The 19,684-nt window shown below is 35.5% G+C and overlaps 1 protein-coding gene across 1 annotated transcript in view; it reads left to right on the top strand.

Moving 5' to 3' along the window:
- The window catches only part of NCAM2 (neural cell adhesion molecule 2), a 210,242-nt gene that overhangs the window by 5,831 nt on the left and 184,727 nt on the right, over positions 1-19,684 (top strand). The window contains exons 4-5 of the mRNA XM_040621667.1: positions 383-526; positions 7,082-7,219. Coding sequence (XP_040477601.1) covers positions 383-526; positions 7,082-7,219 — 282 coding nt within the window. The remainder of the gene's footprint in view (positions 1-382; positions 527-7,081; positions 7,220-19,684) is intronic.

Here is a 19,684-nt window from a genome sequence, read left to right as displayed (position 1 = left end):
GGTCAAGCAGAAATCTGAAGGAATTCAAAGGAGCACAAGGCCCAAGGATGAGAACAAACCTGGAGTGTTCAAGGGATTGCAAAGAAGACAGTTTGTCTGGATCACAGGGACTAGGAAAAGAGAGAAGAAATCGGGATCAGAGTGGTGGGGCTGACTCCAGTTCACATAGGACTTAGTATGGCATTGTGAGCACTTTGAATTTAATTCTCAGTGAGATGGGAAGTTCTCGAGTAGAGGAATTCTGTTATCTGGCCTAAGGTTTTAAAGATCTAGAGTTAACTAATGATTTTATCATAGCATTAATCAGCACAGATTTGGGGATATGTTATTGGGAGAAGAGAGCAATAATACTTTTGTGGTTTGTTTTACTTTCTTGATACAGAAAAACTCACTTTCAAAGAAGTGGTATCTCCTCAAGAATTCAAGCAAGGAGAAGATGCAGAAGTGGTCTGCCGAGTTAGCAGCTCACCTGCCCCTGTTGTCAGCTGGTTGTATCATAACGAGGAAGTCACCGCTATTTCCGACAGTTAGTATTTTGGTAACTCCCTAAATTATATGTTCTCATAATATTGCAATTTTTAAAAAGACTGAATCTACCTGACTGCATATAGAAATTTTATTTTTTGGATCCCAAGCATCAAACGTTTTGAGAATCTTAAAGCTCTAAAGTAGGAGTTGGCAAACCAGCGACCACAGGCTGAATTCAGCCCCTCTGCTGTCTTTGACTGGCGTCATGAGATTACAGCCATACCTGTTACATAGTATCCATGGCTGCTTTGGGGACAGGGTTGAGCAGCTGTGACACAGATGGTGTGGCCTACCAAGCCTGCAATACTTATCATTTGGAGATTTACAGAAAAGTTTTGCTGATTATTTAAGAAAAAATTAGTACAAAAGTATAAGGATAATAAGTAAATGAAGAAATCAGTCCTGATGCATTCGAATTCTGCATGTTACAGTTCAAACGTCATCCCCTGTGCTCATCTATGTAATCTTAAAATAATATCTATATGAACCCCGTTTATTATTCTGGCACTGTTCTTTCAAAGACACCTACATGTTCTAAATATTATGGTAAGATGCATATGGGTAATAGACAGAAAAGTACATTCATTCAAATTGTCTTCATAATTTTGATTCAGATTGAGCTAAAATTCCAGAATAATATGACATCTGAAACTGAAAGCATAATTTGCTTACATTATGCTACTTTACCATTGTGCATTGGGAGCATTTTCAATTTAGAATATTTTTCAATGCACCTGCATTGCAGAGAATTATGAAATAATTGAATCTTTTCAAATACTTTCCTTCTTGGATGATTCCGTTGTGTGTTTCTAAGAGCTAAAACTTATAGCATAAAGGAGAGAAAGCAGATAGTATCTATTTTTGAATATGTATGGAGAACGTATCATAATCATGTTTAATAGTCATTTTTTAAATTTTGAGACAATTTTTCTCATCTTAGCATTTTCAGCACTTGTCACTTATTGACTACCTCTCTTTTTTTTCTGTTATAATAAGTTAGTAAGAAATCATACTTTATTTCCTCTTATTTCAGGATAACTGCTTTATATTTCATTAACACGTCACATGAGTACATGTGCAATGTATTTTCAGCTATTTTGCCCTCAATAGTAAAGAAAAGGCAGCTCTTTTATAGCAGTTAGATGACAATGTCTAAACATTTTCAGATTGCCTCATCTTAGGCTTCAAGTGTACATCTGGTTTATTGTAAACCTTAATTACATGAGGGTTTTGAAATGAATTATAGTTTTTAAAAGACACAGAGAACAAAAGCCTCAAAGCAGAGATTGATAGTCAAGCGGGATGCTGATGGAGGAGCGCTACTCAGCTACAGCTCACACATTTTTTCCCAGTATCCAGGGACGAGATGATTTGAAGCTGGAATGCCATTATGGCTCTACTCCTTTCCCTGGCCCAGAAGCTTTGAATTTTCTAACTGCTCTGTATCTAATTCAGATTCTTTCTCTGTAAACAGTGGGTTATTATCTCCAATTTCAACAATAGTTGTGAGTTTCAAATAAGATTTGAGGCACATAATAAATATTTGTTAAATGAATGAATTAAATATTTGCGTATATATCAGTTTCTCAACACAATGACATTTATCTTTCTCCTTCCTTCTCACTGAGTTTTTAAATCTTGAGAATCAGTGTTACCAGAATTATATGTACTCCGGTTATAACTAGAATTAAAAAATCTAATGCAGGGGAAGTGACTAGTCTAGAGTAAGCATGAAACCTGGCTCTGAGTTGCATGACAAGCAAAGAAAAAAGTGACAATTTTTTTTTTTTCCTTTTTAACTCTAGGATAGAAAGGATTTAGGTGAATTGTGAGGAAAGACAAACTTTTCTAACCTTTTAATATTGGAGGAACTCACCACATAGTTCATTGTTGAACAATTTGTACATTCATAATGGATTTATAAGAAATAATATTCTTCACCTGATTATACCTTGGATGGCCCCTTTAGTAGAGCTAATGGAATAAGATTAAGTGTATAACTATGAAAGGAACATGTAAGGGGATTTAGAATAATGTAGTGTGTCCAGGTAACTTTCTGAAGCCTTAATGTGGTACGTGAGTAAAATTTGCAGGCTCCAGATGATATAATGAAGGTTTGGAAATGTCCATCTTATTATCCATGCTTTTGGTAGCAGCTGCATGGTAAATACTTATAATTAAAATTCCAATAGAATATTTGAGTGGAGGTTTTCCATGTTGCTTCTTGAAAGGAATCCATCTGCTAAAGAATCCAAGCATTTAGGGAGTGAAGGTGGCATTTTGTTACAAAAGTTGAATATCCCAATGGAGGAATATGCTATTCCAGATGCTCAATCAACCCCAGCCCGTTTGAAAGTTATCCCTGGAATACTCTAAATGCTTTGATCATTGCCTAATGAAGTACCCTGTTTGTATCAAAAACCATAAATAAAATAATCTTGTTCAATATTTTTTATGTAATCTACTTCAAGTATAAAAATTCATTAAAATTGAACTAGTTATTGAAAACCTAGTATGTGTCATCTAGCATGCTGGATGGTGGCTAGTCCTAGTTAAGATAAACAAGCTCACTGCCTTCAAAATACTAATAATCTAATAGAAAAGATTAATAGAGAAATCAGTGAAAAGGTATATCGAGGTCTATGAGAAGGAAAGTGCAATGATAGAGGATGATAAAGAAAGAACATCTCAACCAGTTAGGGCTAAGGAGGGTGTCCAAGATGCCTGCAGAAGAGAGAAATAACTCTTAAATATGAAAAAGGGGTTAACCAGGCAAAGAGTGGTCGGGACTTTTCAGGAAGGGAAGACACCATCTGCAGCGGCCCAGAGGTGAAAGACACCATGAATGGTGCTTTCCAGAAACTAGAATTAGTTCATTATAATAAGAATTTATGAATAAGTGCAACTAGAATACTTATACTAATAGATAAATATAAACCAGGATTGATCATAAGGGACTAAGAGAGGAAACTGGAAAAGAAAGTTGAGCCAAGTCACTATGGCCTTGACATCTCTGTGAGGAAATCTGGAATTTATCCAAAGGGAAAATCACTAAAGGATTTTAATCAAGGCAATGACATGACCTGATATGAATTTGAGAAGGCTATTAGTGCTTCAGTGAGGAGAATGAATTGGATGGTGGTCAAGGCAAAACTCTAGGCACTGATAACAGTTCAAACACTTATGAAATAATTGCTGAAGGAGAAGGAGATTTAGACAAAGTGATGATAAAGAGGGAAGTGACAGGACATGGGGTTTGATTGGATATGCAGATGGAGGGAGATGGAGAAGTCAAGGATGACTCAAGGAGTTTGACTTGGGCAAATAGTTCAATGTAAAGACATGTGAAGACGAGACCATATGAGGAATCTCAAGTGGAGATAGTAAATTAAACTTTAAATTTGCTGACATTAAAGTACTTAACTAGCCTTCTCAGTAGCTATATCTGGTCTACAATTAAACACTTTTATAGTCATGTAATAGATCTCTGATCTGAGGAAAAATTGTGTCTCAAAATATAGATGGTGATTGAAGCCATAGGAGTAGATGAGACCAACCATCAGTAGCTGGGAATGAGAAGCAAAGAGGGCTAGAAAAAAAGATCTGCCTGAAGAAGCATAAAGCAGATCGCCTATTGAGTATTACCTTATTTCACTTATTTTTCTGAATGCAATAAGGAAAATTTGGGTTTTAATAATGAAAGTTCTGTATAATTGAGAGAAACAAATAATCTCTAATAATCAAATAGTTCTAATATCTGTAGTTATCTGTGATTGACTAAAGCAGTGCCTTCTTCAAATGTTTTCTGCCAGCACATAATCACGACGCACTTCTGTTTGATAGTTTACTTAACATCATTCCATGGACTTTACATACATACCTAGAATTTGACATGCGATTTTCATGTAGTTTGTTTTCTGTTTGGAAACATCGATATCTATTTAGATTTAGCAGGCAACTACTGAATTCCTAATATTCTAATAGTTTTCTCTCAACTGGTAAAATTAATATATTAAAATGGCTATTTGAAACTAAAATTTTACAATTAAAAGAAACACTGATTTATTCCCATCAAATTATGTATTATATACATTCAAATTATTTTCCTTTTTGTAACAAGTATTGCCTTCCTGATTAAAATAATTCTTCCCCTTACTATTTTTTTAACTAAATACACTATAAACATTAAGAGACATTAGAGTTAAAGGATAATACATATTTTAGTAATTTAAAAATATATTACGGTGATCAAGGTATAATTATGTGCATCCCTCTCTAAATTTGAACTTCTTAAATTGATAATTGCTTGCCACCCTAATTTCCAGCCACATGCTTGAATAGAAGATCTTTTAACTGACTTTGAAGCAATTCTGAATTTTTAGGAGTTCTGAGTTACTCCAGTACTTCTTATGAGTTTAAATTTAAAATTTCTTACAGATTCTTTTCCTCCAGACTTTTCTTGGAGAAAAGGAAAATTAACGAAGGGAAAGTATCTGCATAAATATTTGGGTCTCTCTTCTTAGGGTCAACCTAAAGAAGAAATAAACATTATGGGAAAGTTTGTGGAGTAGTCCCCCCTTGTCCATGGGGGATACATTTCAAGACCCCAGTGGATGCTTAAAACCACAAGTATTTCCAGACCTTATAGTGTTTTTTCCTAAAAAAAAAAAAAAAAAAAAAACACATATATATGATAAAGTTCAATTTATAGCTTAGGCACTTAATTTATAAATTAGGAGATTAACAGCAATTACTAACAATAAAATAGAACAATTTTAATGATATACCATAATAAAAGTTATGTGAATGTGGCCACTCTCTCAAAATAGCTTATTGTACTGAACTCACCTTTTTTACTTTTATGACGTGAGATGATACAATGCCTACATGATAAGATGCAATGAGGTGATGTAGGGTTAGGCCACTATAGACCTTCTGATAAAATTTCAGAAGGAGAACCATCTGCTTCTAGACCACAGTTGACTGCAGGCAAATGAAACTGCAGAAGGCAAAACCATGGATGGGGGGGGGGAACTACTGTACTTCCTGAGCTGAAAATTATATCTGTTGCTCTATAATCAATATTTTCTATTTCTGGGATCCTCTGAATCTACATATTTCCACTCTTTGTTAATTTTCTCCTGCTTACCCATAGAAAGCATAGTCCTCCCATAGTCTGATCACTCCCCTATTTGTATTTGCAGCCCAAACTAGAATTGGTGTGGCATTAAGGAATTGCATTAAAGAATCACTATAGCAGATGAAACCCCAATCTGAATTGAACCCCAAACTGCCTGATACCATAGCAGTTAATTTCTCAGGTATACAAAGTCCAGTTGGCAGCAGGGATAGGGGTAGGACTGTACCCCATGCATCCTTTTAAAGCTCCAGGCTGGGGGAGCCTCTACCTTTTTCTCAGGGTTCCATGTTTGCCCTAACCTATCAAGCCAGCAGATAGGGAAAGAGCAGTAAACATTGGAATAGGTCCAAAAAGTAACCTTTGATGGTATAACAGTAAATATCCCAGAGATGAACACCTTAAACTAATGGCATTTCTACTTTACCAAAAGGTCCAAGGGGGTCAAGGATGTAGCTCTCTTATTTACCAAAGTATCTCAAATACTGTACATAGTAAATAGATGATGTTAAATGATGTATTAATTAATTAATACAAATAGATGATGTTCAGTGATGTATTAATTAATTAATTAATTGAAGATATTGCTTTTGCAACATGTTTTAAAATAGGACTAGAGTTCAGACCATTCTTTATTTGATAAGAAGGGAAAAGGTCTTAACACTGCAACAAAATTGTGATGATTAAAAACTCAGTCCAGACATCGTGGAAACACTGTCAGGCTGAGACGTTGCCTAGGCTAGCCAGATTATTTTAAGCAATCAACTAATGCATGACCTGTAACAGCTTATTTTTAATGTATATTCATGTGCGTCTACTCACACCTAAAATGAAATCTTGAAATAAAATTAAGTCTAATCTGTTCATTCCTAAAGTGGATTATCTGCATTTAGGGAACAAATTCAAATAAATTCAAGATATGGCCATTTTATATGTCCTCTATGTGACTTGAATACTTTTGTATCATTTAGCTGCCTCCTCAGGGTATGCAAAATTATTAGTTTAATTATTGTGTGAGGAAGGCTGTTCAATCAATTTTCTAACCCTTTTCCATACTCAAGTTGCTACATATTTGCAGTCAGAATATCTTCATGTCTGCAATATCTAATCTCTCAGCATTGTTCTTTTGTATATCATTTCTGCATTCAAAGTACCAAGGGGAAAATAATAGCCTAACCATTTTATGTGGAAATAAAGTCTTGAATGTGTTTTAGAAAAAAAGGTGTAACAAGGCAGTGTGGAGTGGAAAAATTGAAGCCATGAAATTACATTTTACTTTCAAATTTGAACTTGTTTGTTGATGAAAAGTTTGATAGTGTCAGACAAGTGCCATATTTTAACTCTCAGCAATTTAGAGCACGCTGGACTCTGCTTTCAATTACTGATATCATTTCCTCCTCTTTGCTTACTTTCCAGATCGCTTTGCTATGCTAGCCAACAATAATCTGCAGATTCTCAACATCAATAAAAGTGATGAAGGTATATACAGGTGTGAAGGAAGAGTGGAGGCTAGGGGAGAAATTGACTTCCGTGATATCATCGTTATTGTTAATGGTAAGCAGAGAATAATTTGTACCTCTTTTATTATCGCATGTTGGCAATATGTTTATTGACAAGGCAGCCATGCAAATGCAGCACTCTAATACACCTCTTCTCTACCTGGAGGAAATCTCCTCACCTCAATGATAGCATCTGTTACATTGTCTGTAGCCTCACGGGCAGGATCCTTAACTTACTTAACACCATCATCTTCTTTTACGAAGAGTCTGGTAAGAGAGTAGTTGCCTTTTGCTGGCTTTGTAGTTGTTGAGAGAATGCCGAGTGAAACATAGTAAAGTATCATATTAGATTTAATTTTTAAATTGCTTGAATCACTTGTTGTTTAAACTAATCTATTTAATAGTTTAGTAGGTTTTTTCAAATTAAAATTAATAATTGATTCCACAAAGAGATTAATAACTAACTTTATGGCATCACAATGACATCTCTTCTTCCAAACTTGGCTTCTCCTGCTATATTACCTCCCTGTATTAACATGACATTCTGTGAGCCCAGAAGATACATTAACATTATCGTAGTTGTCTCTGTCTTGGTAATCTAATCTGTAAATGACACGTGTACGGCATTTTTCAACATCTCTCGAATATATTCTACCATGATGCCCTCCATAAGAGTGCAGCCCTTTCAAATTGTTGTGTTTTTTTCTTTTTCTTGAATTGCTACAAGTTGTTTCCTCTACGGTCAGTCTCATAATTTCAACTTTTTCTCCATCCAAACTTTCAACACTAAAAATTGCCAATGCTTCCCATTACCTTCGAGATAAAGTCAAGACCACTTTTCTTGGCATAGGAAGCCTTTTATGATCACCAGCCCTCTTCCCTAACATTCAACCATGAGCAGCCTGTGCTTCAGCCATATGGAAATACTAGTAGTAACACTACACAAATGCACTTTTGTTTTTTCTTCTGCTTTAAAATAACAAGTTAGGGGCTCTTGGGTGGCTCAGTCCATTAAGCTTCTGACTCTTGATTTTAGCTCAGGTCATGATCTCAGGGTCATGAGATGGAGCCCCATATCAGGCTCAGTGCTGGGCATGGAGCCTGCTTAAGATTCTCTCTCTCTCCCTCTGCTCCTTTCCCTCTAAAAAATAAAATAAAATAAAATATAAAATAAATTAGTGAGAACTATAATGACAGGATTCTATAAGCAGAATGTCATTTGTTCTTTTTAGGATAGACAAAATATAAAATTAAGGAGTTAGCCACATGTTTCCTATGAGTTAGGGCAAGGATGGAGAAATAAATCTATGTCTTCTTCTGTATCCTATCCTCATCCTGCCATGAGTTATTGCTCCAGTTTCTTAAAGACTGAACACTAGGAATCGCATATAGATCTAAAAGAGTTCTTTGGCTGAGTAATTAATATTTCATTGTGTGCATATACCACATCTTCTTTATCCACTCATCTGTGGATGGACATCTGGGCTCTTTGCATAGTTTGGCTATTGTGGACATTGCTATTGTAAACATTGGGGTGCAGTTGCCCCTTTGGATCACAATGTTTATATCCTTTGGGTAAATACCTAGTAGTGCAGTTGCTGGGTTATAGGGTAGCTCTATTTTTTAACTTTTTGAGGAACCGCCATACTGTTTTCCAGAGTGGCTATACTAGCTTACATTCCCACCAACAGTGTGAGAGGGTTCCCCTTTCTCCACATACTTGCCAACGTTTGTTGTTTTCTGACTTGTTAATTTTAGCCAGAAATCTTACCATTTGCAACAACATGGATAGAACCGGAGGATATTATGCTGAGCAAAATAAGTCAATCGGAGAAAACCAATTATCATATGGTTTCACTCACATGTGGAATTTAAGAAACCAAACAGAGGATCATAGGGGAAAGGAGGGAAAAATAAAACAAGATGAATTCAGAGAGTGACACAAACCATAAGAGACTCTTAATCTTAAGAAACAAGCTGAGGGTTGCTACGGGGGAGGTGAGTGGGGTCTGGGGTAACTGGGTGATGGGCATTAAGGAGGGCACATGATGTAATGAGCACTGGCTGTTGTATGCAATTGATGAATAACTGAGCTCTACATCTGAAACTAATAATACACTATATGTTAATTAATGGAATTTAAATAAAATAAGAAAAATAAATAAATAAAAATAAAAGAGTTCATTGGTTTTTCACTACCTGCAACAAAGGTAGTTTGACCACAACGTTCATGCTGAAAGAGAAAGAGAATGTAAAAACACTGCTGTCTTTTTCTCTCTTCTCTAAGTTTGTAATTAATTGAGATTTGTGGATAATATGATGGAATAGACCAGACAGTATGACAGTAGAAATTACACATGCTCATGGAGGCGGCCAAAGGGCCAGGCCTTCAGAGGAGAAGCTTTTCTTTTTTAGAAGTGCAGAGTCTGGTATTTATCACGAGTACCATAATCCGGAGGTTTTGACCTTCAACACAGGGGGAAGATTTCAGTGCATGAAGAATAGGTTTAAAATGGAGGTATGTATCTAGTCTGTATCTCCATCTATTTCTATTACCAGTAAGCATCTCTAAACTATTTCTGTCTATTTTATACAGTAAACAAAGATAACTGGTACTATTTAGTGTAACTGTTGACAGCTCTCTACTGTGCTTTATTTCCAAAATAATTTATGTTGGCATATAAAAGTGTATTTTGTCACAGACAAATCATTGTGCTGAGTATTCTTTTATGAAAATGGGGATTATAATATTAGTTTTTACATGTAAAGTTTTGGAGGCAGTATATAAATATTTACTATTATATGTTATATATCTATCTATATATATAGATATAGATATAGATATATATATGTATGTCAAATTATGCATGTATTTTTACACTAAAACAGGAACTCGAGTCTGATATTAAAAAGGAAGTATTGGGACATCTGGGTGGCTCAGTTGGTTAAGCATCTGCCTTCAGCTTATGATCCCAGGGTCCTGGGATGGAGTCCTGCATCAGGTTCCTTGCTCAGTGGGGAGCCTGCTTCTGCCTCGGCCTGCTGCTCTCCCTGCTTGTGCTTTCTACCTCTCTCATTCTCTCTCTCTGAAAAATAAATAAATAAAATAAAAATTTTAAAAAGGAAGTGTTATGTAGCAGACATAACATGTTCACCTTTTATTAACTATTTTGCTATTATAACTTCTACCTTAATATATTTAATAAGCGTTCTAATCTGTTTCCTTCTAGTTTATCTGTGAATGTTTATACATGATTACATTTATTTCGAAGGAAGCATCATTCGGGTATGAGTGTGTTCAATTAACAGGGTTTGAATCTTCAGGTCCATCATGGTGTGCACTCAAACTGCAGTAGTTAGTTCTGTATGTCTGTTCCTATTATGTCAGGTTCACAAGTAGATAACATGGGATTGTGTTCTTTTGTGCCACTCAAATCAATCACGTAGGTGGTTTTCTGTTCTGTCGGCATCACACTGAGCCTCCCAAAGGCAAATCATTCTCCTTCCACATCCCAATTTCCTCTAACAGAATCAACTACAGATCCTAATCTGACCTTTGCTCGAACACTGCTTTATCTCCACTTCTTCTAATTAGTCACATTTTCCCTTCATGGTCACAAACTCTCATACCTTAGAATTCCCGGCACCACTTTTCTTCAAAATAACAGTGTTCACAAAGATCAACCATTGATTTATCCCCCTTCTGGATGACGCAGTTGGACCCTGTCAAGGGAATGCATTGACTAATGCCACCAGTTCGTTTGTGCTTTGCTCTCACATTCTGCCTTTACTTCAGCCAGAAAAATCATTCTGCTCCAGTCTTATTGACTCTTGTGCTGCTTACTGGCGACTGGCTCCTTTTAAATTTTGAACTCTCCTTAAAAGTATCCCCCTATTAGTTCTCTCCTTTAAAACCTCTTGAAGACATTTCAGTGAAGAGTTCAAGGGTGCAAAAAATAATAATAAAATAAAAGCAATAGCTTTATCCACATTATCTTACCTTTCTTCAATTACAAATTTGACTTGTTCTATGACCTTTTCCTCTGCTTATGTTGAAAGCCCTCTCTCTTCTATTGCTATTTATCTTTACCCTAACTGATTTGGGTTTTATCCTGGACCTCCTTTACTTGTCTTCTTCCCCCTCAAGTGCACTGGAGTCCTGACCAAAGGCTCCAGGTGACTATTTATGGACATTTCACTACTTCCTTGTAAAATCTTGGCTCTGGAAGAAGCTCTGTTCTTCTATTTTTTGTTCTTTGAAAACTTTTCCCACATGTTTCCTTTCTTCCAGTTCATACCCTTTTGTTTCAATAAGTAGTTGAAAGGTATTTTTGCTAGGTTCCTCTGTGGTACCAACAATATTAAATGTTAGGGATATTTTTCCTGAGCATCTGGGTGGTTCAGTTGGTTGGGCGACTGCCTTTGGCTCAGGTCATGATCCTGGAGTCCCAGGATCGAGTCCCGCATCAGGCTCCCTGCTCAGCGGAGAGTCTGCTTCTCCCTCTGACCCTCACCCAGCTCGTGCTCTCTCTTAAATAAATAAATAAAATCTTAAAAAGAAAAGGAATATTTTTTCCTTAACTCCCGCTACGACCTTCTTACTATATTTCTCAGTGCCTATGTATAGTTTTTCACAAATATTTCTCTCTCCTCCCTTGAAGAGGTTAAATGTCACTGCTCATGGACATGTGGATTATGGTGCTTCCAGTGGGAAAGTTGTGTATCCCCACCCAACTGATGACATGACTTGTTCTGGCGAATGGCTTATAAGCAAACACAGTCTACGCTATGACTGAAATCAAGTTGCTAGATGAATCACATTTCTTATCATGTTCTTTCCTTCTGACATGAAACTAGCATGACACGAGACACTTCTCCTTCACCTTGGACACCATGAGGAAGACATGTGCAGCAGAGTCCCAGCTGACATGCAGGTGCAGACACATAACATAAATAAGAAGTAAAGTGCATTTTTTTAAGCTCTGAAATTTAAGACTCATTTGTTATCACAGCAAAGCAGACACATGCAATGCCAGTGGCTTTTTCCTACTTAAAATAAGCAAATTAAATACTATCTGACCTAGGGGTACTCCTGAAATTACTTCCCTGAGTATGACACAGACATCTTATAATCCTATTTTGCCCTGATGGTGATCATTTCTTATTTTTTTATCACCTCATCTCAAAATATTGGAATCTCAACTGAAGACTTTGACTGCAGTTTCAATATTAATTTATATTGCATTTGTATATTTATTAAACAGGTGCATATGAAGTGGTAGTTATATGTTTCACACTATGTTATGCTCAGAATACTAAAAGGCTTAATGTAGCATCATTTCCCTCAAGGCACTTAGAGTTTTATGTTAATAACTTAAAATAATCGACTTTACTAAAGTCCTTTACGGTTTATGGGGAAGCAGGATACAAAAGAATATAGTAAGGGCAATTTTTATAGATATTCACAGAGTATTTTATAATAAGAAGGGGCACCTAATGTAGCTTAAGGGGAGACTTGGTTGGTATTTGGGATAAATCTATTGATGAAAAGGTGTCACCGTGTAGAAAAGAGAGAGGGAGAGACAGAGGGACAAATAAAGCAGCATCTGCAAAAGCAAAAAGAGGTATGATGTGAAAAAGCATCCAGTTGGGGCACCTGGGTAGTTGGTTAAGTGTCTGCCTTCAGCTTAGGTCATGATCCCAGTGTCCTGGGATTGAGCTCTGCAACAAGCCATTCATCAGGCTCCCTGCTCAGCAGGGAATCTGCCTTTCCCTCTGCCTCTCTGCTTGCTCCTGCTCTTTCTCTCGCTCTCAAATAAATAAAATCTTAAGAAAAGAAAAAGCATCCAGTAACTTAACCGTTATTGGAATGTAATATTTTGGGGAGGGAGTGATGGTAGTGTTAGGGGAAGATACAGCTGGAAAGCAGATAGGGCCAGATCATGGAGGACTATGAACTCTTCTATGAGGCAAAGATGAGCTGACGTCAAAGAGCAGGGAAACTAGAGAGCAAGGAAGTTGACAGAAAGATGGAGGCAGGGAGAGAAAGTGAATTAGTTCAAGTGAGAGGTAATTAGGGCCTGTGCTAAAAGACAAAGAAATGAAGGGGAAGATAGATAATCGGATATTATTTGAAGCAAAACCTTTGTGTTACACGTGTGTCACAGAGGCTAGAGCAATCAAGGGGAATTTGAAGACTTTTAGTGTAGGTTCTAGCTTTCCAGTGTAATAAATGCAAACATAAGTGACCAACAAAGCGTGAACTGAAATGTATCTGCTGAATTTGACCATTATGAGATTACAAGAGACATTAGGGTCAATGATATCATTTGAGTAGCCTGGAAAAAATTCATACTGCAATGTCCTGAAGAATGAAGGTAGCAAAGGCACGGCATTTGTTACCTCAGCTTATGGGAATCAAATGTTAAATGGGAAACATCACAAGGTTGAATTAAAGACTAGAGGAAGGACACTTACAAGGAAGATATACCTTGCACATAAGGAACACATCTTTTATGTTAAGCCTGGAGGAAGTGAGTCAAAAATGAGTTAGGATGTGAATAAATTAATTCAGAGATTGGTCTGGTTGATAATTTGAGAGAAATCTTGCCATATTCTATTTCCAATCACCTGGCTTCCCCCGTGTAGCAAACATTGATATACTCTGGATATTTCTCAAATTTTTCTCCACAGTTTTATGTGTTTACATCTTCTCCTTATTGGATTTTCAAGTAAGCTTTCTATCATGGCTAAAAATTATTCACAAATCTCCCAGTGGCTGCCTTCCCTTTATTATTACACCTTATTATATTATTACATATTTGATAAATTGGCTGACCATCCTCTCAATAAATTCCTGGACTCTTTTTACTAGATAATTACACCCCCCCACACACACACATAATATTGTGTGATATCCAAAATCTTGTTTACATTTCTTTAAAAGAGAATTCAAAATCATTCTCTTTTTAGCCCATGCTCATTCTCCCCCATCAGGTTCCTAGCCCTTAGTCTAGTAGAATGCTCTCTAAAACTACTCAGAAAATGTCCATATAAATGACAGATCTGGAAATAACTTTTAAATTTAAAGTGTAGTCAATAGAGAGTTATTTTTATAAAATGCTCTTTTAAAGTATAATGATTCATTATTTTCCGAATCTTTTGTAAATTTGTGGAGAGCGATCCACTAATTGCCAATTCAAACTTGGGATAATGGAGACAGGAACAATCGAGAGTGGATGAAAAACAGCTAGTAGTGTAATTTTAAAGCAATTGTGTCTTTAGTCTTCCTTTGAACATTAAAATCAACAGTAAATGACAATGGCCAGAGATATTTGTGCAAGTACATGTCAGAATGGAGAGTGCACTTTGTTAATGCAGTGGACCTCTGGCAGTGATTTTGTATTCCTACCCATTTTCTAGCTATTTCTTAAAATTAAGAAAATTGGAAAAAGTACTTTTCTTTTTTAAAAAATGAAAAGTCAGAATTTTTCTCTCTAAAATTTTATGCAATGTTATATAACATAAAGGATATATAAAAATATAAAAGACCGTGAACTAGCCTCTTGTATATCAATAATACAATTGAATCAACCATTCAGAGCAATAGTTTAAGTCAGTTTAATTGCTGGAAGTTATGATGGAATTTCTAATTTATAGCAATAATATGTAATATATAATTCACCAAAGAGTCAGTAAATAAGCATTTGTCAAAACCAGAATATTTTCTGGTATTATTAAATATTTTTACCCCTAACGATCCCATTAAGTTTCAGAGATTAGACATCTGAGACTATAAGGAAGAATTTTTTTCTTTTTTTTCTTTTTATTCTTATCCAACGTTATTTTAGAAATTTCCATAATATAGAAAATGTGATAGATATGTTAGCAGAGAGTTCTGTTCCCCAGCCTCAGTTCTTGAGTTCGGCCAAGAAAGAATACAGAGCCAAACTCTTAAACAAGCAAGGGTCAAAGTGAAAGTACTCTTAAGGTTGGGGAGCAGGCAGGTGACTGCATGGGGGTAGGGGGAAGGTGTCAAAGTTGTCTTTTCTTATTATGTTTGCGTAGGTTATGAGTCATAGTTAAGGTAGTCTCTGACTGAGGTTGCTTTGAATCATCTAGGGAACTCCTTCTACCTGTAGGTAGGAGGGGAAATTTTGGCTCTCTATAGTCTTTGTCAGAACTGTCATGCAGCCTTCCCCTGCAGGGAGGAGGGTCAAAATTGCAGTGTAATGTATCATAATGAAGGTATAGGTTACTATAGGACTGGGGTTATAGGGAAGAATGTATGCTGATCCACCAGGGTCTTTCCCTGCTATTAGAAATTGACTCCCACCCTTTTTTATCAGTTCCAAATCACCTGTTCCCTGCTCATATCTAGCTAACTGCCTACTCCATCAGATAGAGAGACAGACAGATGGATCACTTACAAATATCTAAGGACATTTTTCTTTGCCTTTCTTCTCAACGTAAATAATTGGTGTGAATAGTTGATATAGTTTCTTCCTTTTCTTCAATTTGTATTTCTTTTTTGCCCAGAATTTCCTACCTACACTTAAAGGGCATAATATTATATTTGCAAGGCTGTAGAAAGGCATAGATTTGTTTTACAACCTATTCCTTTCCATCTCTGATTATAAGAGAAGGCAGAAATATCACATTGTTTGAATTAGATCCCGGCTCTGAACTCAACCAGTCTTCTGGTTAGGTAGAGATTGGTCTTTGTAATTTTTCTCTAACACTTGGTTAATACGTGCAGATGTGAACACTCATTTGTGAAAGCAAGAATGAAAATTTCAAGAAATCTATAGAGGCCACAAGATACTGCAATGATGAAAATATTTTACATTTTATGGAATCAATCAGTAAAGTCAAAGACACCATCTATGTGTTATCTGGCATTGTGCAGATGAATGACATTGAGGACAATTAGTATCTAGATTACATTCATGACATTCATGAGTCCTGTTCTTCAAACTGGGCTACACTAAAGGATGACTTAGGAAGCAATGTCACTATTTTATTCATATTGAAAGTTACTTATGACCAGTATCTCTTGCTTTCACTTATTTATTTATTTATTTATTTAATTTATTTTTTATTTATTTTTTTTTTTTGCATCATGTCCAATGGCTTTCAATAGAAGTGTAGGTGGGAAGAACATGTGCCTTTTTAACAGCAGATACAGTTGAGAAACAGAAAGAATTCCGTTTAAGTTAGATATAAATTAAATAAACACCCAGTTGTAAATAAAATTATTTCCCTGTACTGAACACATTTTTAAGTACAGTATGGTTTGCCCCTTTATGGAAGTACACTTAGTTTTACCAGGATAAATGAGTATGCAATCTCTATGTCAAATGAGTCTTCTGTCTCTTACACACACACCCACACACACACACACACACACACACACACACACACACACACGACTAGCCTGATTTCTATTTCCCCTATAAGACTTAGATCAAGGATCATTTCTAGCAAGCTTTTCCCAATTATATCTTCCTTTTATCTGACTTCTTCCCCTCAAGGTCTCATAGCACTAGAAAATTTTGTCTCTGTAAAATTTTCCCAAATTCAGATATTTGAAAAGACTCACCAAATTCCATACAGTATACTCATGTAAAGGTCTTATTTTAAAGGAAAGAGCATAGTGCAGCAAGAGGAAAAGAATGCAGGGAAATATCAGGCAGGTGTCCAGGACACAGCCCCCTGTGTGAGCTCTCCAGGGCTCTATTTGCACACAAAGATGCACTTCACCTTGAACCACCAGTATCTGAGTGAGGAATCTCCAGGATGCTCTCAGTGGGGGTCCTAAAGTAATTAAAGCAGGTTTTACAAATTGGCTAGTCCAGGTACAAGCTATTAGTGCAGAAAATGTTTGGGGATTACTAGAGGAGTTTCTAGTTCATCATAAATTCCAAAGCCTTTCTATTTGTCCGAAGTCAAATGACAGACATCTAAGTAATCCCCAAAGGTATTTTAGCACTTTTTCAGCAGAACTATTATTAACCAACTCCATCTCTACAATCTGTCTCTCAATATACCTTTCACACTGATTTGAAATTATCCATTTATGTGTGAAATTATCTCAAATTAGACCATTAATGCTTCAAGAACAAAGGTAATGTTTTATAGCATCAAGAAATACCTTAGAGTTTTGGATATAGAAAGCAGTCAACTTTTGGAATAATTTCTTCACTTTTTAATTATTTTATACAAAACTATATATCATTTCCCCAATCACAGAAGATATTTTATTTGATAATTATCAGTGCTTACCTTTTTTCTCCTTAGGTTAAATAATCCAAATTATATTACTATTACCTTGAGGACATTTCCTCCTTATACTACCAATCTACCAATCCAATTTCAGTTATCTTGCATGTATTTTAGCAGTCTTATTGAGTTATAAACTGCATATTTAAAATGCCATATTTATATGTATAAATGCAGCATATATAATAAGAACCAATCACCACAATCAAGATAGTGAATTTAAGTGAATATACCCATTACCCACAAAAGTTTCCAGAATTTATATAGAAGTAATCATGCATGGGTGCCTGGATGGCTCAGCCGGTTAATTGTCTGACTCTTGATTTCAGCTCAGGTCATGATCTCAGGGCTGTGAAGTCCAGCCCTATGCCTGCTTACGATTCTTTTTCTCCTTCTTTCTCTACCCCTCCCCCCAGCTCCCTCTCTCTCTTTAAAAATAAAATAAAGTAAAATAAAATAAAATAGTAAAGTAGAAATAAAAAATAAAAGTCATCATACAGTATATACTCTTCTAAGTAAGTTCTTTCACTCAGCAAAATTATTTGGAGATTCATCCATGTTGTTCCACACATAATACTTCATTCCTTTGTATTGCTTAGTAATATTCAATTTTAGGAATATTTCACAATTTGCTTATCTATTCATGCAAATGAATGGGATGTTTCAGGTTTTTGGCTTACAAATAAAGCTGCTATCAACATTTGGATATTTGAGTCTTTTCATGGATGTATGCTTTTACTTCTCTTGAGTTAATACCTGTGACAGGTGTGGCTGGATCCTATGTATGTGTTTAACCTTCTTTTAAAAATTCTACCAAATCATTTTCCAAAGTGGTTGGGCTATTTTATATTCCCAGAAGCACTGTATTGGCCTTTCAGTTGCTCCACTTCCTTAGCAAAATTTCCTATGGTCAGACCTTTTATGATTAAACATTTATTAAGTGTTTAGTAGTTTCACATTTGAAGATTTAGTTTGCATTCCTCTAATGACTAAGGAAGTCAAGCATCTTTTCATATGCTTGTGTGTGTGTGTGTGTGTGTGTGTGTGTGTGTGTGTGTGTGAATTTTCTTCTAAAATCTTTAATCCACTTTCTTTACTGGATTATTTTCTTCCTATGGAGATTTCAATTGCCTTGACCCTAATCTTTCAGGGCAAATATTCACTCTTTCAATATCAAATATATGATTAGCTGTAGGCTTTTCAGAGATGCTCTTTATCAGGTTGAAAAGTGACCTTTTCCTAGATTGGTAAGAAATTTTATCAATAATGATTTCTGGGTTTTTCTAAGTAGTTCTTTTCTGAATCTAATGAGATAGTAACATAGTTTGCATTTTTTTAATCGATTAATTTGGTAAAGTATATTGTTCGATTCTGGGATGTTAACTAACCTTATATTTCCATGTGGCCGTAGTGTGCTATTCTTTTATGTAATATTGGATTTAATTTCCTAAAATTTTGTTAAGAATTTTTGCATCTGTGTTCTTAGGAGATATTATTCTGCAGTTTCTTTCTCTTTTGCTTTTTTTTTTTTTCAGTTTTCTTCTCTTGTTATGCCTTTGTCTGATTTTGATACCAGAATATTATTGGCCTCGTTGAATGAATTGGAAAGAACTTTCCTTATATTGTGAAAGTTTGTTTTTGGTTTAATTTTTTTCATTAAATATTTAATAAAATTCATCATTAAATCATCTGGGTCTAGAGTTTACATTGCAAGAAGATTTTAAACTATTTCAGTGTTTAATGGATAAAGGTTGTCCTCTTCAAGTTATCTATTTTTTCTTAAGTAAAATTTGGTGGTTTATACCTTTCAAGGAATTTGTCCATTTCTTCTAAGTTGCTGACTTTATTGGCATAAAACGATTTACAGTATCTCTCTATTATCCTGCTAATATCTCTAGAGTCTGGAGTCATCTTGACTCTTCAGTTCCAGTATTGGCAACTTGTATCCTCTCTCTCTTCTCCTCTTTCTGTCTCTGTCTTTTGTTCTCACTTTTTTTCCCTCTGTCCCTCACTCCTTCTCTCTTATTTTCTGGGCACTGTGGCTAGTATTTTCCTGGTTATATTGGTCTCTTAAAGAAATCGATTTGGTTTAGGTAGTTTTCTATTTTCCTTTTTTCTATTTTTATCAATTTCCAATCTGATCTTTATTATTTTATCTTTTCTTGCTTATTTTGGGTTTAATTTGATCTTCTTTTCTATGTTCTTAAAATTAAACCTGAAGACACTGATTTGAAACTTT

Source organism: Ursus maritimus, unplaced genomic scaffold, assembly GCF_017311325.1.
Source record: "Ursus maritimus isolate PB19 unplaced genomic scaffold, ASM1731132v1 scaffold_4, whole genome shotgun sequence".
NCBI classification, from domain to species: domain Eukaryota; kingdom Metazoa; phylum Chordata; class Mammalia; order Carnivora; family Ursidae; genus Ursus; species Ursus maritimus.
The sequence above is the reverse complement of the archived record's forward strand: the minus strand, read 5'-3'. Positions and strand labels throughout refer to the sequence as shown.